General features: G+C 32.8%; 3 protein-coding genes across 3 annotated transcripts; 2 read left to right on the forward strand and 1 right to left on the reverse strand.

Annotated features, from left to right (window-relative positions):
* Positions 1 to 460: 460 nt before the first annotated feature.
* On the reverse strand, positions 461 to 6,440 carry TRIADDRAFT_49699 (uncharacterized protein; the record flags this gene model as incomplete). The annotated part of the gene is made up of 20 exons (XM_002108745.1): positions 461 to 558; positions 626 to 682; positions 790 to 852; positions 932 to 1,025; positions 1,177 to 1,248; positions 1,409 to 1,471; positions 1,622 to 1,737; positions 1,849 to 1,929; positions 2,480 to 2,548; positions 2,727 to 2,820; positions 2,897 to 2,980; positions 3,079 to 3,219; positions 3,337 to 3,378; positions 3,460 to 3,549; positions 3,635 to 3,733; positions 3,838 to 3,908; positions 4,651 to 4,728; positions 4,974 to 5,015; positions 5,188 to 5,271; positions 6,374 to 6,440. 20 exons carry the CDS (start codon positions 6,438 to 6,440, stop codon positions 461 to 463), a joined length of 1,605 nt encoding a protein of 534 aa, XP_002108781.1.
* Positions 6,441 to 10,527: 4,087 nt separating this feature from the next.
* On the forward strand, positions 10,528 to 16,614 carry TRIADDRAFT_52110 (uncharacterized protein; the record flags this gene model as incomplete). Its single annotated transcript, XM_002108005.1, has 21 exons — positions 10,528 to 10,584; positions 11,101 to 11,208; positions 11,477 to 11,648; positions 12,004 to 12,226; positions 12,739 to 12,866; positions 12,994 to 13,070; positions 13,227 to 13,320; positions 13,488 to 13,618; positions 13,724 to 13,883; positions 13,952 to 14,094; positions 14,212 to 14,277; positions 14,381 to 14,492; positions 14,617 to 14,678; positions 14,865 to 15,000; positions 15,082 to 15,173; positions 15,295 to 15,409; positions 15,533 to 15,768; positions 15,827 to 15,942; positions 16,030 to 16,156; positions 16,251 to 16,341; positions 16,445 to 16,614. The coding sequence occupies 21 exons, from the start codon at positions 10,528 to 10,530 to the stop codon at positions 16,612 to 16,614; spliced, it is 2,616 nt and encodes an 871-aa protein (XP_002108041.1).
* A 1,515-nt stretch (positions 16,615 to 18,129) lies between these two features.
* TRIADDRAFT_52111 (uncharacterized protein) lies at positions 18,130 to 21,731 on the forward strand (the record flags this gene model as incomplete). The annotated part of the gene is made up of 9 exons (XM_002108006.1): positions 18,130 to 18,175; positions 18,318 to 18,346; positions 18,914 to 18,987; positions 19,078 to 19,208; positions 19,475 to 19,559; positions 19,805 to 19,890; positions 20,821 to 21,013; positions 21,121 to 21,239; positions 21,703 to 21,731. The coding sequence occupies 9 exons, from the start codon at positions 18,130 to 18,132 to the stop codon at positions 21,729 to 21,731; spliced, it is 792 nt and encodes a 263-aa protein (XP_002108042.1).
* Positions 21,732 to 22,744: the final 1,013 nt, after the last annotated feature.

Below are 22,744 nucleotides of genomic sequence, written 5' to 3' on the forward strand. Positions count from 1 at the left end.
TATTATGACTGTATCCTTTTCTATAAATACTCATTGTTTGGCAGGATAGTAAGATTTACTATCGTTCCACGGTGTATGAAAATCTTTCGTTTATTAGCATCTCCATTCTTAAGATTATAATATTGTACATAAATATTATTACGTAATAAACCATCCATCATTATGACTACAATAACACACAAGGTGGGGTAAGCGTATGGCAATAGTGTGCATACTATAGGAAAGCTTCATGCAACGATTGAGTTTCTGAGTTATGATTATAAATTGAATTTAATATCTACACTGCCTAATTTAGCAAAAAATCGCCAAGGTTTCCTGGATTTCATATCAATTCACAATAACAGTGTGCTGGTGCTGGCCACTGATAAAAAATATAATTACCGTTTGAGAAATGAGAGTTGTATTCATATATTTTTGGTTATAAAATCTTGCATATTGATCAGATATTATTGTATAAGGATTAATTTTGAATCATTTTCTTTTTTTTATCATATATATATCGTTTAAATTTCAACTGGACTAGCACAGATTTAATTTTCGTATCTGCCCCTTCTTTAGCTGTAATCATAAATTTTAATTAAGTTAAGATTCACGTAAAAAATGCTGTATAACATAAAAATCTTACATTTGGATTTAGCTTTCTTTAATTCAATAGAATTTAGTAATTCCTGTGTTAGACCATCTATTATAATTATACAACAATTGAAATTAGATATTTTATTTGGCGGCTGAGAGTTTAAGCGAACAAATTTTTTTTACGATAGAATACTAAAATATCGTAGTAATTACCAGGAAATCTCAATTTTACTTTTCCACTCTGACCAAATGATCCTTCTATAAATCCAGTTTCACCTGTAGTACAAATCATTCTGTGCGTCAACATTGTTTATAATTTCGTTGTTAATTGCTATAATATATAACAAGTTCTTACCCGTTGATAAGGTAACTTTTAAATTGGAAAATAATTGTATGTTGGTTTCCTTTTTAAATATTGATTTGGCAATTACTGTGTATTCATCCATTACCTAAGCATATGTAAAGGATATCAAATTGGTATATATATTATGATATTGTGTTACAATGTTTGCCAAAGAATGAAGACTTTTGAAATGTAAGTTACGATTCCAATATTTAAATATCGCAAGATGGAATTTATCCTCATGTTATGTGACTTACTCGCTCAACAACACCTTCTCTAGTTTTATTCTTGTAAATCTTCAAGCGAGGCAGCACGGTTTCTTCATAGTCCTTTAATTGGTGTCGTAAAAGTGACAATTATTGTTAGGGTGTTTATTAACTTAATTGCTTAGAATAGTAATCAATCACCATTTGCATTTGATAAAATGCAACTAACGGCATTGCCCAAGTAAAATCATTGCATTTTATATTATCCTAAAATCCTCGCTACCTTCTCGGTAATTCCGTATACGGAATGGCCATGAAATGCTAATCGACAAGTTTTAGCATGTATCTCAAATTAAGGAAAGAAACCTTCAAGAATTATTAATCTAGATTCTAAGGGTATAACTATGTTAGCTTAGTTACACATATATTTTCAATGGATATGAATATCAGTATCCAATCTAGAGCCAATGATAATGGTATTATGGGGATAAGAAACTGCCTTTTCAAATTCAATTAGCGCAAAATAATTTTTTGCTGGAGTATCACTGGAGTCGTTACTTGGTAGATCACTTTCATATAGATACTCTCGATCGAAGTCGAAATTTATCCTGTCTGTATAAAGGTAATATTTAAGACTTTAGTACAAGCTACAAGAATAATCCTATATTTCTACTATCGCCTAAGTGAATAAGTTTATTTAGAATGTCAAGCTGAATGATTTACCTAAAGCAGTTTCAGCACTAGAGGATTTCGGTAATGAAAAAAATGTTGCTCGTCCTAAAATGGTATGATGACCAGCAGTAACTGAAACAAGATTATAACATTGTAATGGCACATTTGAACTCAATACCGTAAAACTTGCATTTACTTGAAACAGTATACATTATGGAATGTCATTAAATCGTTTAAAGCGTAGAAAAAGGTCAAGATGAAAAAATTATCTAAGTGATAATGAGCGCATCATACACGTACGTGTCTTGGAAGTGACAAAGCAATAGGCTTAACTGCGTGTGTATATGCCGTAATAAATCACTATATCGTTGGTTATGAATTATCACTTCCGCAGTAATCGTAGAATCTGAGATAGTAAATCCTATAATTTTTTTAAAGTCGTAATCACAATATAAAATATATAAAAAATAGAATTTACGTCATTTTCACAATTGCATGTATAGGCAAAACGCTTCAGTACATAGTATGATTCTATAGTAGGATCTTAATTATTGGTTAAGCAATATAATAAGGATTAAATATTAATACACTAAATACTCTTTGTTCAACGTGTACAGGATATGTCGGGTATATATATTAATTAATATATTATAATCGTATTTCTTTGTCACTGCTTACTTACCATGTATCTTTGATTTCGATTCACAAGAACTTTTAAAATATTTTATCCGTTGCAAAGCCACAACGCAAGCTAACAGGAGAAGATCACTCGTAAGTATAAATTTAAACACAGTTATATTATCCAATTTTACAAATATAATCTAAATCTTTTAATTTAAGCCAATTTAAATATTTGGTCATCATTTAAGTTTCATAAAACGTGAGATAAATTTCGTAACAGAATCTAAATAAATAATTAAAAGCCTTACCATTAATTGCTACTATGGATTTTGGTGTACAAAGCAATCCTCTCTCTAGCTGTTTAGGATCAAACTGAGTCACACATATTCCAACTCTATCACCCTAGTTAGGTTAATAAATGCAAATCAATTCTATAATAATTTCATAAGTATGTTTAGAGAAATAGAATAAATTAAACCTGTTTAGCTTTTGAAACCGCTTTCTTAAAAATTTGCATAGATTTAACTTTCTTTTGGATTTTTAGTTCCGGAATTTCAATAGTCTTAAGTAAAGAAACACGTTGAAAAGGTGCATAATTCAAAAATTGTGTATAAATAGGTCTAGGATCAACAAAGAAATATCGATTTATATAAAACTTACATCATTTATTCCGATACTTCCAGACAGGACAGTTCCGGTCATGACAGTTCCTTGGCCTCGAATCGAGAAGCAATGATCGACAGCAAATATAAAATCTCCATCTTCAGAGCGGGTTGGGATATAAGTAAGATTCATCAAAAACTATTGAATAAGTTGATAACGTTAGTTGAATAATACATCAATATTCAATCTAGAAGATACTATCAGTTATATAGCAACGTAAGTTAATCAAAAATTATAGTAGCTACGCTAACTTACATCAATTAATGTTTGGATGCCTTCACTCTGATTCTGACCAACCTGCAGTATTTGGAAAATGTGGTATCTCTAAATAACATGATGACATACTATTGTAGTCAGTTTTATCAAAGATTTAATTACCTCAGCTCCACCAGGTACTGCAGCGACGCTAACCATAGGGGCCTCAGCAAATTTGGTATTTTGTAGTGTTTTACGCAGTCTCTTTGACATCTAGTTCCAACGATATCATTTTAAATTGACATGATTTCTTAAGATATTTTTAAAGTCAACTATCGCTATGGTGAATTACTTTTACCTTTTCGATTTGCTGCAGCTTACTCTCAGGTTTCAATAAGTCGATTTTATTTAAAACGATTAGCATTTTATCGCAAGTAATTTCACCAATAATTAAACACTAGTTTAAAAGAAGAATTATTGTATCAACATACCAAAAGTGTTATAATCTAATTTTGCGAAGAAAGAAAGGTATCTTTCAGTGCATATTTTTAACTAGCAAACCTCCGCTGTCTGTGTCTGGATTCCTTTAGTAATATCTATGACCAAGATCATTAAATCGATAATTTGGGCTCCTAAGATAAAATTAAAAATTCAGTTTATCTGGAATACACGTAATCTCGAAAGTTTTAAGTTCTAAACCCTATCATTACACCTATGGTGTTATCATAAGATCGTGTAGTTTTTGAAATCTCATTGTAGAATAACTACAATAATAAAAATATTCTTATTTAATTAAATTTATCATAAATCCGTCAAAGCGTCTTCTCCTTCTATTATAATTATTTGCATGTATACCGTAAGTTTAGCTCTTTCATACGCGTATAAATGCACGTTGATAGGGATAAATTTTTCAATAGCAATTGGTATTCTAATGTCGTATTACCTAGCATTTGATCACTTATATAATATTGTACTTCTCTACTTAATCTATCCATCAATGGATTCTAATGCAGTGTATTTTCTAGTCTGCCTATTCGAGTAGTCAACTAGCTGGGACATATACACAAGATCAGATACATTTATTTACAACTGTAGTCTTTACAAATAATTAGTACCAGTAAAATTGTGAGCTATTAATGCCATTTAGTGCTAATACATATGTATACAATTATTTTATTATGTAATACAAGGGTTATCTAAATGTATGTATACAATTAGTTTACTGGTAAATAACGCGCAGCAATTATCAGACAGCAGTACTATATATAATAAGTTATGTCAACTAATGACCTAGACTTAGCATAAACGAAACAGTAACATGTATTGTATGAATGACAAAACATTACTGAAATCGAAATCTTTAAATTAGCTTACCTCCAATAACAGTTTTAATAAGAGATGCATGTCCTGGGCAGTCGACTAATGTGAATTGAAGTGTTTCATAACCTTTTCCTGAAATTGAAATGGTAAGCATTAGCTATTATAACATCACGAACACCTTCTCAGTCCATGTGTTCAGACAATGTTATTTGAAACGATCGTAAAGCGACTACTTGACTTTATATAGTTATAACCATGCTTTCAAAATTTTACGCTAGTCGTTTATCCAGATCTTACTACTGTCTATAGTTATCAATTGTAACCAATAGTTGCAACTGTACTGTATAATGAAAATTGAACTTTACGACCACGTATACCTTCCAAATGTTTAGGAATCGGAACAGCGAAAGAAGAAAATCCTAGAATAACATAAGTACAAAGAGATGGTCAATTATAGGGTTAGTGCAAGGGCAATTTTCAGCCTAATAAGATTGCTACTTTAAAGCAACTATTTCGTAAAACGTCACCATTTAAATGGATAAGAACGAGCTAGTTTTCAGGAAAAGGTATCTTCAAAATTTCAATACTTACCTAAATCTAAGGTAATTCCACGCTCTTGACTTTGTGGATTTTTATCGAAAGATGCGGTAGAAGCTGTTGTACTCAGAGCTTTAGCTACCATCAAGATATCGATAAAGTTATAATTAATAGAACAACGTTATAAGGTAATGAACTAGCATGCTGTTAGATACAGTAAAATTAGTTTAAGAAAAGTGATTTTAATGTATTTAAGGGCAGTATACGAAATATTTTTATTGGCAGAAGGTGGGCTAACCAATAGCAAGTAGTATATCACCATCAACGCGTAGGAGTAAGTCATGAGAGAGAATTAGGTTAAGACATTACTTCGGTAAACGCTACCAAAGTCAATTAGCATGGTATAATATAGTAATACAAACAATTGTATACGGAAAGTAGTCCCAGCGTATTTCTAGATCAATTTATGAACAGTTTTGACCAATAATAAGGAGAAAGTTGGGCAAACTAATAGTAGATCGTATGTAGTCAGGTAAGGATTAGTCTTAGACGTTGCATCCGCTATAAATATGTTGTCAAATGATCGATGATGTAGCATGAGAAAAGTAGTTTTAACGTATTTTATACTATTCTAGCAGCATTTTTTACGCTACTATAAATAAGAAGAAGGCTGGGTTTATTAACGAGTACAAGTGGGATATAGCCTATCAATGCTAAGCTTAGTCAATATTGCAATAGCAAGTAGCAAAGTAGCCTAGCAACAAGCACTGCAAGCAAGCATTAAAAATTGCCTTTCAACGCTGCAATTGGGTAAGCACAGGCTATACATATACACTAGCACTATTATCCAAGGAAGACGAGGGAAAGTAGTTCCAATGTATTCTACGCCGTAATACCTTTTACTACTATTATAAATGAGGAGAAAAGTGGACTTAGCCAATATTGCGATAACTAATGGCCAATCAACCTCAATGCTTGCTCGTACGGCTAGTATTGCCTAAAAATTGGCTTGAAAATATGATCACTACATAGCCATAAGCTATACATAAGTAGAGAGCAAAACTAAATCATAACATAGCCTAAAGAGAAGTCATTCTAATACAATCTAGCCTATTCTATCAGATCATTTCACTCCCGTATATGTGGGGAGAATGATGAGCTAGCCAAGCAGCATCTCCAATCAATGCCCGACATGTATGTTATGAGATCGTAGCATGGTTTAATTACAATCGATGGTTACCTAGTGAAGTTTTTCCACTATCCACATGGCCAAGTAATCCCACATTAAAATTCAGAACTTGATTCATATTTATAGTCGTAAAGCAGTGCTGAAATGCTCGTAATAAGTGAATAATCGATTTGCTTTCTACTGGATTTGCTGAATTTTCCCTTAGCTCGACGGCAATGAAATCATCCAGCGCTAGCGACCTTGATCGTTATGGATCACTATGACCACGAAAAGGATGATATAAATATTGTAGAGTACAGTATGAGTTATTGGGCGATACTTGAGTATGTATATAGTCTATACTAGAAAGGCATCAACAATGCATTTCACGTCCATTAGGCACTGCTGTATACTATCCGAAACAGTCGTATCGAGGTAAAGGTATAGTATGCCATTATCCCATCATCGGTGACAAATTATATGGGCCTGCCTTGAAGAGAATTCTGCACTAGAGTAAAATGATATTTACAGTAAATCGAGTAGAAATTAAGCGAACAGGAGAATGCTTAACGGATAGAGACTTTATTAGCTGTAAGGAATGCATTAGATCGTTGCATCTGCAACCCTGACATGGAGGGAGGTATGGATAGTTACGAAGAAAGCATGGCGAGGAAAGACCCTCAAGGGCTGATGATATCATTGCATGCCTACCCTTGATCCTAGGCTCAAGTTAGACTACAGCTGGATGGGTGGAATCACTTATAGCAAAGTACCGATAGCATTGCTTTGCTCTAATGAGATCAATGCATGCCTACACTTGATCCTAGGCTCGAGTTCGACTACAGCTGGATGGGTGGAATCACTTATAGCAAAGTACCGATAGCATTGCCTTGCTCTAATGAGATCATTGCATGCCTACCCTTGATCCTAGGCTCGAGTCAGACTACAGCTGGATGGGTGGAATCACTTATAGTAAAGTACCGATAGCATTGCTTTGCTCTAATGAGATCATTGCATGCCTACTCTTGATCCTAGGCTCGAGTTCGACTAGCACTGGATGGGTGGAATCTTTTATAGTAAAGTACTGATAGCATTGCTTTGCTCTAATGAGATCAATGCATGACTAGTTGACTACCCTTGATCCTAGGCTCGAGTTAGACTACAGCTGGATGGGTGGAATCACTTATAGCAAAGTACCGATAGCATTGCTTTGCTCTAATGAGATCAATGCATGCCTACTCTTGATCCTAGGCTCGAGTTCGACTAGCGCTGGATGGGTGGAATCACTTATAGCAAAGTACCGATAGCATTGCTTTGCTCTAACGAGATCATTGCATGCCTACTCTTGATCCTAGGCTCGAGTTCGACTAGCACTGGATGGGTGGAATCTTTTATAGTAAAGTACTGATAGCATTGCTTTGCTCTAATGAGATCAATGCATGACTACAGTAGTTGACTACCCTTGATCCTAGGCTCGAGTTAGACTACAGCTGGATGGGTGGAATCACTTATAGCAAAGTACTGAATAGCATTGCCTTGCTCTAATGAGATCATTGCATGCCTACCCTTGATCCTAGGCTCGAGTCAGACTACAGCTGGATGGGTGGAATCACTTATAGCAAAGTACTGATAGCATTGCCTTACTCTAATGAGATCATTGCATACCTACCCTTGATCCTAGGCTCTAGTTAGACTACAGCTGGATGAGTGGAATCACTTATAGTAAAGTACTGATAGTATTGCCTTGCTTTAATAAGATCAATGCATGCCTACCCTTGATCCTAGGCTCGAGTTCGACTAGAGCTGGATGGGTAGAATCACTTATAGCACAGTAATGATAGCATTGCTTTGCTCTAATGAGATCATTGCACGCTTGTAAGTTCTAGGCTCGAGCTCAACTTGAGCTGGACCAGGAAATCACTTTGTGACTAAAAAAGAGGAGGTTATAACTTCTAATCCAGGCCTTGTAAGCCTTATCCTTATATTCTTATTGCTTAGAGAGATCGATCGAGCTATTATTGACCTCATTGATATCCATTTTATAGCATTTATTTTCTCGATATGGATTATGCCAGTGGCTTCCAAGAAGAAATACTTATTAATCATTGTAAGGTAGCTAGCTTAGTAATGCAGTATAGGCAGTAGGTCAAGAAACGATTCTACTAATACGCACCTTCCCATAACCTATAATAAAGTATAGTATGACAAGCGGTGTATGCGTCAGTAATCTGCCATAGAAGACTTTGACCTACTAACCCTGCAACTGGCACTGCTGCAATCCATCAAGCTCTGCAAAGGCAAAACTACCTATCAGGAAAACGCACTGCTAGCTGACAGCAAAGCTTTGAGGTGGCCTTTGGACCTTTTTCCTGTCTCTCTTGGTAGTTTTGGATTAGCATAAGGTAGTGCCTAAACCATCTTAATTCTTCAATCATTGATTTTGGACTGTGGAAGAAAGTAAAGCCTAACTTGGTTTAATTCAAGCAAAGATGCGTCCATTTCCGAGCATGACGATTCAGCAAATCCTTGAGCCTTTAGCTCAACAGGTCAGTCAAAATGCTCAATTTGCCATCATCGACTACCTCATAATGTCTTTACATGGATCTTAAGAGCAATTTTATATACTGCTGCAATCATAGATGGATATCTTGTATATCAGTCTATCGATGAATGGTGGTTCTACAAGGTTTTTGTGCCACGGAGTCATAGACTACCTTTGTTATGCCTTGATTAAAACGGTGATAACTAGACAGTCGATGAGTAAAGATGGTAGTGATATCAAAGCAGGGTAAATAAATTGACTAACCTTTATAGCCTTCATTTGTAGCTACTGTAGTCATTACAACAGAAAAGTAGATCAGTTTTTACTATAATATGTTCGGTTAGCTTACTAAAAATAGCCAGTAGGGAATATTTTCGCTGTGCCTTGTTGCCAAGCATCATCACTGCCTGCTAGAAAATATCTTTTAGCCTTATCAATTAAAAACCAAGCATAACGGATAAATAAGTTCACTAAGGTTATAGTTAGAGCATTTTACGGCTACTGTAGAAATTGAAATAGGAAGGTAGATCCATTTTGACTGCCATACTTGATACTTAATGGTGTTACTGAACAATTTTCAGTGGAAAGTAGTGTTACTTTGTCTTATCAACAATCATCACATTGATGGAAAATATCTTTTAGTATATAAATTATAAACCAGGCACTACGGGTGAATAAGTCCATTAAGCTTATAATTATAACATTTCACGGCTACTATAGTGATTGAAATATTGGAAAACAGATTTATTTCTACTGCGATACTTAGCAGGTAGCTTAACGAAAAAAATTTCAGCAGAGGCTATTTTCAATTAACGAGTACATCATGTCGATAATCATCACTTCAACAAGATAAAAATATTTTGAACCATCTGAGTTAAATTGATTAATTAAAACCAGTCGTAACCTTACAGTTATAGCGTTCTTTTGCGGCTACTTTATTGATTGAAACAGAAAGGTAGATTAATTTTTACTGCAATACTTGTTGGTAGCGTAGTGAAAAGATTCGAGTAGAGAGTGTTTTCGCTTTGCGTTACCATCAACAAAAAACATCTGTTAGCCTTACAACGAAAAGGGATAAAAAGATTATTCATAACCAATCTTACGGATAGATGAGTTCACAAACCTTATAGTTGTAGCATTCTTTCACGGCTACGGTAGTGATCGAAAGCGTAGAATGGGTAGAATGGTATTACTGCAGCACTTGCGAATAGCTACTAGAAAGATTCGAGTAGAGAGTGTTTTCACTTTGCGTTATCATCAATCATCATCACTTCAAGATGAAAAAATACCTTTTAGCCTTACGACTTACTCGTATATGCTGCAGATTAAAAACAACAATCATGCATACAACGTTAATAAATAAATCAAGAAATTGATTTAGAAAAGACCTACTGCTCGTATCGATACCATTCTCAGCTAGTTAAAGAGATTAATACTGTAGTTACTTGCTAGTAAAAGTATCCATTAGCCATATAAGTTAAAAACAATCATATTACTCAATGTTAACTGAACTAAATCAATAAATTGATTTAGATAGACCTACTGCTCGTATCGATACTATTCTTAGCTAGCGAAACGAATTAATAGTAAAAGGAACTATACTGTACGGTATAAATATCACGGTAAACATGTTAATCATAATAATCATGGTCATACTATAAACCTTAAGGCTGGCTTGTTAATGATGATGTTGAAAACCGGTTCTCTCGATCAGTTTATGAATGTCATCGGCTTGAAAATAGTTAGCAAGCTATACTATAAACCTTAAGGCGGATAGTTTGTTGATGATGATGATTACAAACCATTCTCTTCGTCAGTTTATGAGTATTGTTACCGTGATATCTCTTGATGAAAATCGTAGACTGTACTCGTATAGCCCCAAACTTGTCATTACTCTACTGTATATTGCAATATTATTAAGATAAAATCAAGGCTTTCCCGTTATTTAACTATAAAAAAAGGAAAAATTCGTTATACTATTAGTTGTAGTAAAACATACATTGTACATGCTCATCATTACTCTTTATTGCAACATCAAGATAATCAAGCTCATTTAGAATACGGAAAAGTAAATTGGAAATTTTTCTACTGCAATAAAACATCATAATTGACTTGCTACGCCAACAGAGAATACTGTATGTACTTGATTGAACAGCGACATATCCAAAACTGCAAGGAGAATTTTATCCTATAATGAAAACGTTTAGCAAACCAGCAGCAGTTTTATTAAGTAAACACTTATGATGTTGTCCTTTAGGTGTCTCAATTGGCTATAATCCATGAAGAAACAGAAGCCGGCAAATCAATCCCTGATATAACTATGCCCGTGCAAGCTGCCTGTGCCGCTGTTGCAAATCTTGTTCAGGTAACATACTCGTATACATCCACCATTCGATCTTTGTATTACAGTACCATCACAGCATTAATTATATATACGCGTATAATTATTCAATCATAAATGGCTACAAGCAATGTAAGTTGCAGCATGATTAGAATAACTTTTTATAAGACAATTTAAACTGTTTCGCCATCTTTATCAAGTCTATCTTCAATGACTGCTATAATTATGCATTCATTGAATGAAAAGTATGACCAGCGTTTGCTCCTTTTTATTACTGGATCATTCAACTTAGGTCGGCCAAGATACTGCAAATGCTAGTAGTGATGAGAAATTTAAACAAGAAATGAATGTAGCACTGGAAGTGGTTAAAAATTCCTCTGTTAACTTAAATCAAGCTGCTCATCTACTAAAGGATGGCTCTTCTTCACTAGAAGCCAGAAATATATTAATTGATGGAACGAAAGGTTATCATGCCAAACAAATAAAACAGTGTTAAACTTCAACATCTGATCGATTTAATGCTATAAAAGTCGATTAGAGTTTTTGTCGGTAGTTTTGCACTAGTAATTATGAATAATTCGGTAATCTCTTGATAAGATAATAGCACACGGGTAAAGTAGGTGAATATTATTAATCATATACACGTGCCTAATAGTAATAATTTTACACACAATTCTAACTTTGTAGCGACAAAATTCATATCTTCCGTTATCTCTTAATTACAAGTTCTTACGTTTAAAAAAACCAATATAACTGGCTTTGGGCGTTTATACGCGGTCAATGAACTGATTGTAAGACCATAATGTCTCATTCTATTAGGTATACTATCTGGCACATCGGATCTCTTGTTTTCCTATGACGAATCCGAAGTAAAGAAAATCGTCCGTGTTTGCAATAATGTCAAAGATTACATGCCTAATGCTTCAGTTATTACTCATGAGGCTGATTATCAAACCTACACTAAAAGTGTCAAATCTGCAGTAGATAACCTGTTAATTAGAATTAGAGCTCGCGCCGATGATTTACTGATTGAACTGAACAGGTAGCGTTCATATAGATTGCGTTTGAATATAGATATTAAAACTGAGAAGAAAATTTTTGAGTTATTAGCACCTCTGAAATAAAATTTCTTTCAATACAATTCCATTTGATAACCATTCTTGACAAGGTGTAACGTTTGCAATACTTCAGTATTTTAAAAATTGATAGTGTTACTGATAGGATTCTTATAGTTACTATGTGTACAGCACAGTATTAGTTATCATCTCATCAATAGTCAGCGTTTACTATCAATAAATTCATCTATTGTGATATATGGGTCGCTTTGATTAAATCACTTAATAACTAATAAACCCACAAGAGTTAGTATTAAGATGTGACACTGTACATGCGAATACAGCATTATTTTTTACAATATGTTGTGAACCGTTCAAATCGAGTAAACATGAAATACTATGAAAGTGTTTCATATTTTAAGAACACTTCTTTTTCAAGTTTAGGCGTTAAAATACTTTGACAAATTAATATTTCATGCTTGCTCTTTAACATAACTAGGCAGCTGCTAAAACGCTCATGTATCAATATTGAGGATGCCGTAACATCTATAGAATCTGTCTTAAAAGCTATAATTGACGACAATCAAGAAGCAGAACCATTACAAAATTCAAGAGATTCTTTTGTCGGTAATCATTACACGTGTAATAAATCACTTATTCTAGTTTTCAGATTTAGTATTAAATATAACTAATTATACTGTATTTATCAAATATTTTTCAATATTGTAAACTAATACTTACTGTTATAACTAAGGAATTGTATGTGAAGAACTTGAAGAAATTATACGGGTCTTAATGTTGCCGTTTACTGAAACACATGATGCATCTCAGGTTAGCCAATTAATCTATTCTTATATTGTACTCAATAGTGGTGACTTTGGACAGTAGATAATGTGTGGAACTACCTGCGACGTTGTTCAACTTTTTAATCTTCTCGACCTGTTAATGTAAAACCTTGACTAACTGGAAATAATTATGAACTTTTAGGATCATAGCTTACAAAATACTTCATTATGTCATGATTTCGATAAATTAAGGGATCATTTGGTCAATGCACAATCTGATAAAGAGGGTTATCGTGGTTAGTCTGATCTCTCTATTAAATTATATTCAGTATAATAATTTTCTATTGTAGATGACAGAATTCGCAATATTGCTACGATATGACTCAATTCATTAATCTTCTTTATTATCATATGTCACAATTACTACTTAACATTTCATAATAAACAAATTCTATGCATGTAGATAAGCTTATAGAAAACGTAGTATCAAAAGGAGTAGATATTTCCAAGAAATGTGACACTACAACTCAAACTGACATTGCAAATAACTATAATTCACTTCAACAACACAATCGGAATTTAAAGGATAATACGGTTAGAATAATATTTTGATTGGAATATTTACTATTATTATTATCATTTCTATTCGTTTTGCTAACACAAGATAGTAAAAATGTTTGTGTTTTTTATCGTAAATAGGATACAGATCCATCGGCGCAAGCTACCAAGAAGGAAATGATAGATATAATGGACAACACAGAGCAGGTGATGCAAAAACAATTAGCAAAACAAATTGCTGAGAATTTCGCTGATCCCGGATCCATTATAGAAGAACTTCAAAATCCAGCAGTACTAAAGGGTTAATAACATTTTAATCATCTATAATTGACACAATCCTAACTTTCAATTATCTGATCTCAATGGTAGACAACGAGAAAACAAAGTTGAAATGCGCAGAGTTCGTAAATCTGTCGGATTCGCTAGCCTCTACAGCGGAAGATGTTGCATTATTTGGTAGCGATAAATTGAACTTAGAGCAAACGGAGGAGATACGAAGCGCCTCAAGAAAGGTAACAGATGATTATTAACAGTAATGTGATTTGTCTAGTCTCATTACTTAACGAGATGTGAAGGTGGTGAAGGATCACAAATACGGTAATTTAATACCTCTCTAATTAATGCTGTAGCTCCGTAAAGTAGCACCTACAGTTGTCAATGCCGCCATGGCTTCTTCAAGCAATATAGAGAACCAGGTAATGGTTAATTTACTCACTAAGTCGAATCTTTCATATATCGATTTAATAGATATACAACTGTTTGATCAATAGGTTTACATTTCTTTTTCTGTTACTATAGTCAATCAGGCAATTTTCAGATGGCATTGCTACTCAATGGAAGGATACTGCAAGTTCCTTGTCGAAATATGTAGATGGTGCAATGGACAGTCACACCCTTATAGCCGCTTCAGGTTATATTTATAGCGATATTACCGTCTGCTATAAATAAAGAGCCTGTTTGTTGAATATCAAATACAAATTGTAAGGCGATATGCATAAATGCTATTTTCCTGGTAATTTTTTGAACTTTTACAGAGGAAGCTGTTGAAAAATCAGCAAATGAGCTGTCAGAAGCGATAGAAAGTAGTAATCCACAGGTTTGTAACTTTTAGCGCGTAATAAAATATATGTAAGACTAATTAATAAACAAGAAACGTAATATTTATGCGAATTTTCTCTGGAATGATTTCACTTCACGAGCAGTTTAAAGCGATCTAACCGTATGTGTTACTTGCGATTATTTACGTGAATCATGTAAAAATGATATTAACATTATGATACAGGGCATACTTTCGAAAGCATCAGATTTTGCTAAGCATGCTGGTAGAGTATCTACAATTGCAAAGAGAGAAGTAGAAAATTCAGAAGATCCAATCTTTTCGCTAAAGATAACTGAAGATCAAAAAGCTCTAGAAAACGGTTACAATTAGAATGAATCGATTGATTAATTATTTTTTAAGTTTTGTTAATTGAAACTAAAGTGTATCTTTATCATATCAGATACTGTGGACTTGATAACCTGTGCAAATGTCTTGGCGGCAGATACTAATGATCAAGTAGCAAAGGATAATTTAAAAGTTAAGAAAGAAATGGTAAGTTATGCTAAAATCATTTATTTTAAGTGACAATAGATATGGTCGCAATTTACTGACATGAGACAACTAATGATCAGGAAAACTCTGGTACTTGCTTTATTGTCTATAATATGAACAGGTTAGATCTGGCGTCCATAACGTTAGAAAGAGTTTGTCAGATGCTCTCGATGATGAAGTCGAACAAGCAACAGAAAAGGTTCATGAGCTGGAAGTCGCTGATGTTGTTAAAGACGGTAAGAGTTATGATTACTTAATATGTACAGCATGATATGGATGACTTTGCTGTTATACGAAATTTTTACAACAGACTTCACTGTCTGTAGTCATGTAAAATCTGTTCCTATATCATTTCGTAGCCAAACCAGTCATTCCTCGCATAGCCGAAGAAACAGTAGTTGAAGAAGTGCCTGTGCCTCAGGAGCCCGTCCAACGTGAAGAACTTGATGAACAGATTCCTGATTATTTGACAAATCCTATTGCTGTAAATAACTTTATCGATTGTTTTCTTCCTACGTATTTCATGCTAATGAAGAAATCAATTACATTACAATTATCTAGCTATAAATGTCATACTGGCTATCCGTATTTTACGGTAAAGATTATTTTTGCCTAGGAGATCTAATTATTGTTTGACTCTAAAAATAATGTAGGAAGCTGCAAGATCGTTACGTAGGGAAACGAGTAGGTGGTCTGATAGTGATAACGATATCATAGCTACAGCCAGCAAAGCAGCTGGATTGATGGGTACTATGTCCAAAATTGTGGAGTACGTAGGCATTATGTAATTTGGGCACAAATTTATAAAGAGCTTTTAATTTTATTATATTAAATAATGGATATCACTTTTAAACAGAGATGGGAGCGATGTAACAAGAAAAGAAATTATTCAAACGGCCAAGGATATTGCTAAAATTAGCGATTTGTTCGTGAAATATGTTGAGGAGATAGCCAGGAAATGCTCAGATAAACGAATGAAAGAAGTAGGTTGAAACAAATTAAAACGTCTAGATGATAAGCATGATATCAGATCAATTCAAAAAATAGATAGCATAACTGGTGAATCAATTACTTTAGAATTTAAAGGTACTCCTGCAACGGCTACCAACGATCAGCACGCAACTCAAAGTTGTCGCTACGGTAAAAGCGACTGCTGTAGCGTCTGGTGGTAAGTACTGCTAACAGTAATTTTATTGTTTTAAATTGCACTTAAGTTGACATTCAAAATAGTTCCATGAAATGAGCTGCATCCTTTATCATTTATAATGTAGACGAAAAGAGTAGCAGAGAAGCGAATGAAGTACTGGTTCTGAATGCAACCAACTTAATGAACACGATAAAAGAAACAGTCAGTGCTGCCAAAGCTGCAACTATTAAGATTAGAACAGATTCTGGGCAGAAAGTGGAATGGCGACGTAATCCAGCCCCTAAATTTTACTAAATTCACTGATATGAATTATAATTCTATAGACAGCATTAACGACGCACCACCATTGAGATGATCATAATTCTACATTCTGTGTCATGGTTTTAATGATGATTATTAATAATATTTATCAAGACCTGAGGCTGTTGTAGTAGCGTAAAATGTTTTGTTTGTGATGGTTGAATTTATTCTAAAATTGTAGTTGATTTTATCTGTATCACATAATTTTCCAATCGCAATCTAGCATACTTTATTGTTCAATAGCTTTCTACGTCTTGATTTTCGTTATTTGGTAAATTTGCATAATTTTCATCTCGTCTCGTACCGGGTTGGACTTCAATAGTGTAGCAGACGAATAGAAAGGTCTGAATACTTACTATGCCTAAATAATTGTAATATTATGCATGGTGTAACTAATAGTTAACTTTAATTGGAGCAATGGAATTGCTAAGTTATTACCATTCCTAAGTGAAATATGTGTAACTTGTGGGTCCTTTACTGAATAACAAAAGCATTTTAGGTAAATATCATCAGGTGGTATCATATATGGACTGGTACAAATACCCATTTCCTGCTTTACTTCTTATTAATTAATTATATCTTATTAACCACTAGCAATAACATACAAATGAATTGTAAGACATTTTAATAAAATTGGGTAATAATAACTAATCCCTTCTACTATTGATGACTTATCTTGAGCTTGATTGGAGCTTGCAATATGCAAGAATAAAAAAAGTTTAGCCATCCTGGATTGATACTACCACGCATGCGTAATCATGGGACGGTTTCATAGCAACCCCTTCTAGTATAGTAGAGGAATGAGTGATAAGCTCTGGAGAATATTCCTGTAACATCTTAGCTTTAGCCTTCTTAACTAACTATAGCAGTCTGGTTAGTTAACTTAACCCTGGAAGAACTTGAAAACTAGAATAATCCTTTAATTTTTTTCCATTTCTCGCAGCACTAGATAATCCTAGGCACCATATTATAGGTAAATGATGATCAGATTAGGTCTCACGATATAGCACCACATGTATTACGATTTGCCATTTTACTACTGTACTTTGACTAAAAGTATAAGCTTATTTCGACTATTTATCACCCTATGGTATGTTATCATTGGATTTTTCCCCTTAATAGTATTTAAAAGGTCAACATACTTCAACTAATTCACCTATTCATGTTCCATTCCAGAAGGAAAAGGACAGGTACCAGCAAAGTACGAGGATATCAATAATCTCTGTCGTGCTATATTCAATTAGCTTAGGCTATTACAACATCGATTTGTTATTGCTGCAAGTATAGAGTTGAAGAAATTATTTAGCTGTATATTCTAAATCTTATACATTGCATTTGATCGATAACTTAAAAAAAAATTTTATTATTTTCTTAACCTAACATTTATTTCGATTTTACTATCATAATATTTAAAGTAAAATAAATTTAATAGAAAAACATGGTAAGAAATTATTTCCTCACATTTGCCCTATTTTAGGTCTAAATCTGATGAAATAAAACTTAATTTACATGGCTGATGCTATGAATTTGATATCAGAAGATGAACAATATTTGAGTATGTGAATTTTAACTGCATTCCACATAGAGAAGCTAGTAAGAGCTGCTCGTACTCTAATCAAGTCTCTGTAAACACCACAGTAATTCTATTGCATCTTATTTTCGTATTATAACTGATTGATACAATGTTCCTGTTGCAGGAAAACATCATTTACTGACTTATGTTGAGGTGAGAATAGAAATATTAATAACTAATCAAAGTAATATCAACTAAATCTAGCGATTTCATCTTTGAATTTATGTGATATCACCGTGTATCAAATTCATCTCAAGAACAAATCATCAATTTGAATTGCCCTTATACCATTTTTTTAGTAGATGCATTATAATTTTTCTTATGTGATGTTGCTCTGCTTATTTCGCTCTTTATGATATCAAATTTTAGGTAAAAAAATGTAAATACATCTATAAATCTTGCTTATAGATGTCATTGAAAGACGTCATTTTTCAATGATTTCGTATTCGTATAAGCCATAGTCTATTTATATGTAAAATACTAAGATATTAGGTTTACACCAATTACAATAAATAATATTTAGTATACTATTATAAAGTATCATTTAGAGAGTATTCGAGTTAGAATTAGAGTAAAGAGCACATAAACCGTTACTTGAGCTTCAATAAAATGAGCAACTTAAGACTTTCATTGTAGATCTAAGATCAAATTCAAATTATCTCTTTAATATAGAAATAAACGTATTTCTTATCTATTCCTTTAATATCATGCTATATGTAGGATGGAGTTGCTCAGTTGGTTAGGTATAAGGAAGAACATCCGCAAGTTAATCCCAACAAATTTCTTCATGACTAGTAAGCATTTACTGAAGTGATACACTCTATTACTATTTTAAAATATATTTATTAATAAGAATTTATCCTTTATTTATGTTCAATATGTAGTTTTACAAGTGTCCATAAGGGAAATCATATCCTCTATAGAGAATATTCATTTGTTCGAGAGACGCCTTATAATCGTTCGTGTTTTATTGCCATGTTTAGTAGATGTTTTCACCATCTAGGAGAAAAAAAAGGTTTCTAATTTACGATTAGAATAGTATAATAGTATCATAGTTTTATTGAAGCCTTAGCTTATATTTTAAATCAATAAAGATATTCAACGATGTGATAACATAGATAGTAGCTCCACCTGATGCTATATGTGTAATGAATTTAATCGTATTCGTAGCAATATTTGAATTTTATTAGTATAATACGATCATAGGATACTTTTATTATTAATCATTATTTTAATCATTATGAAATGCCTCAAATAATATTTTTTCTTAAATTTGGATAGAACTATTCAATGCTAAAGAATACCATTCTCTACTGACATTGATATGTGCAGATTTTCCTCCAAGTATAGTAGAAGATGCGATAAGGTATAGGATTCGATAATATTTATAGCAAAGAGGAAGTGATTCTAGCTTAAATCTATTTCATCTTTCATCAATATGAACGAGTTCTTCCAAATATTTATCACCTTGATCTTTTCCAAGTCATCTCTTAGCTAACGCAGGAACTACTATAAAATTAGCTATTACTAGTGGTCCCTGGCTGCAGTAGTTTATCATTCCTTTCAAAATTTCACTTAGATGATTGCAACAATATGATTTTTCACATATAGACTATTCCTAGGAGAGGATGTAACAGATTTATCCATTATTTTTTCTGATTTCCTTATGGCATTTCAATTCCGATTCTTTTATGATGGTAAATATGAACAAAAGCAACAATTGAGAAATTTTTAGTATTTATAGCTATACTAATAACTGCTAAACCTATCTGTTACTATATCTATTCACTAAGATAACTATTAGGATTTTGAAAATGTATCATATCTAGTATATTTGCTCTTTTCTATATATGTAGTTGTCACAAAACAGCTTTGCAACATGATAACGTAATCTACGATCAATAAGTCAATTTCTTGAACCACGTATCAAGGAACGATATCTGCACTATCACAAACACTTTTGCTCTACTAGCAGACTACACAAAGACTTAAACGCCTCGTATTTTACGTTAAACACTAAGTTGGAGAATTCTCTTTATTTCACGATATACTGCATTTATATACTGTTCCTCAATAGTTCATGAGTCATAGTTAATACAATTAACCTCGGAATCATTTACTGAATTAGATATTAATTATAGCTACTGCTCCCTTAATGCAGACAACAGTATTTACGAACATAGACATATAATGACTAATACAGAATAGTCAGATTGCGATATGTCTTATCACGGAACATTTCCATGATAATTTACAGTCTACCATAAGTAAATTACAATCGCAATGATTCGAATTGTAAGCAGATGATTTGCATTCCCTATTATAACTATTAATTTCAGTATGTGTATAAGTGTCACTGTCATAAAAAGTCAGTGCTATATTAAAATACAGTATATCCAAATTAGAAGTTAACTAAATAAGGATAGTCTAATAGAATTATCCTAACATTGATATTTCTACTGTAATACAGTATATAACGCTGTAATAGTAGTGCATATACTAACTATTGTATAAAACAAGTAATCAGCAATTTAAATTATTTAAGAGGTGCAAGAATGGGATCATTTCACTATTATTTCTTTCAATCGAATTATAAACAGTAAAATTAAATAAAACTTGTACTCTAGAATTCGTCGAAGACAGCAAATACATCTTTGATGCAGCTAAATCCAATCCAATTTCCAGCCGTAGCATTCCAGCAACGGAGAACTTCTTAACGAGTGCTACTTCTACAGGCGAGAATCTATCGAGGGAAGAATATTTCGCCCAGAATACTCCCATAAATATTGTTAATCAGTTATATCCACCCTCTGATAGTGGGTATGTCAATTGGAAGTTATTTCTGTGTTAAAATTACAAATTTCTAAACTCTTTCCTCTATTTTGACGTTTAAAACTCTATTCCTATATGCATTTACTTATATCAAGTCGGAAGCTAAAGCCTAGCATAGTTACAATTCAAGAAGTTATAGCTGATTCTATGGAAATAGACTGCCGTCAATTTTTGATAAGCTTAGCACAAAATGTACATGTTAGAAATGAAATAGGTAAGAGATATTGCATCAACGCTGATGGCATATTAATTACTAAACTGCTGCACTATTTCTTGCGTTCACTACATGCAGAATTGGCTCGAAAAATTGTTCTGGAATAATTCATGATTTCGAAGGAGCTATTTACGTGGAATGTCTGCCACATGATTTACGTTTTATCTTATTACATTTATTACTTAAAGACTATTTATGTAGGTCGATTTTGCTGGATGGATAGTATAAACATGATAGTATCGATGCAATTGATTTACATTTTATGTTATTAATTGCTTAAAGATTATTTATTTAGGTCGATATTACTAAATGTGCAGTGTAAGAATGATAAATATTAATACTATGTGAAGAAAATTGTACAGAGATGTGAATTTGCTGATTTAACCAATAAGTGACTATCAATCACATTAGACCCAAGCGCTGTTTAAAATTCTTTGTTTATAGCTTAAATACATTAACCTAGGGTATAAAAGACGCTCGAAATTACTGTAAATTGATTTTGCCACTTATAAGTTATTGTAATATTTATTAGAAGGAAAGAGATTGTAGATTAATTTCGGAATAGATTTATTAGATTTAAAGTGTATTGCATACTTGAAGATAGTTATAATATGACTTGCGAGAAATAAATTCATTTTCCAAGGAGTTATAGCTTTGTCTTTCTACAGATTTTTTCTCCTAGATATTGTATATATTTTAATATTTACCTTCTTAACTCTAAATAATGTACAATACATGCTTGAAGTCAGAGGTAATATAAAAAATTGGATGGTAATCATGCGCATTTCTCTAGTGAGCAGTAGCTCTGTTTTTGCAGATATTTACAGGGATATTTTACCTGAACTTTTATTATATGGATATTTCATTATATATTTATTAAATGGCTTTATTGGATGTAAAGGGTACAATATTGAATATTTGAAAATAGAGAAAATAGACCGCTTAAAATTAGTAAACTTAGCTCCCTATAGGCCGTAGATCTGTCTTTTTGCAGCTATTTTATCTCTGCATTGAGAGCATACTACATGACATTTTGTTATAGTTAATCCAAGAGTAAGACAAATATAATATCATACTGTAACTCACAATCTTCTAAGATTGTTACTTATCCATTTCTTATTTACATGTCTTCCAAACACAGTTCTTCGATCCATTTTATTACTTTATAATTTGCCGGAGTCATCGTATGCTTTGATAAAGTTATTCCAATAGATCTCGGTTACAGCTAGATTACCAGCGGATATTACATTTATTTTTAAAGCATTCTATTTTCCTGCTTTCATTAGCAGCTGCAGGAGACCACTATTTTACCTGTTGAAGCTGATTTATAGTAATATCATACCATATAGTGATCACTTTTATCATATAGTAAACAAAGCCAATCAAGATCCGCTCTGCTTTGAGCTATTTGCATAAAAATGACTTTTAATTTATTCTATCATAATAAGACAAAGACTAGAACGCATGAACAAGTCATATTTACCTTGTACATCTACATTTCTACA

Source organism: Trichoplax adhaerens, genomic scaffold (genome assembly GCF_000150275.1).
Source record: "Trichoplax adhaerens TRIADscaffold_1 genomic scaffold, whole genome shotgun sequence".
Classification (NCBI taxonomy): Eukaryota; Metazoa; Placozoa; class Uniplacotomia; order Trichoplacea; family Trichoplacidae; genus Trichoplax; species Trichoplax adhaerens.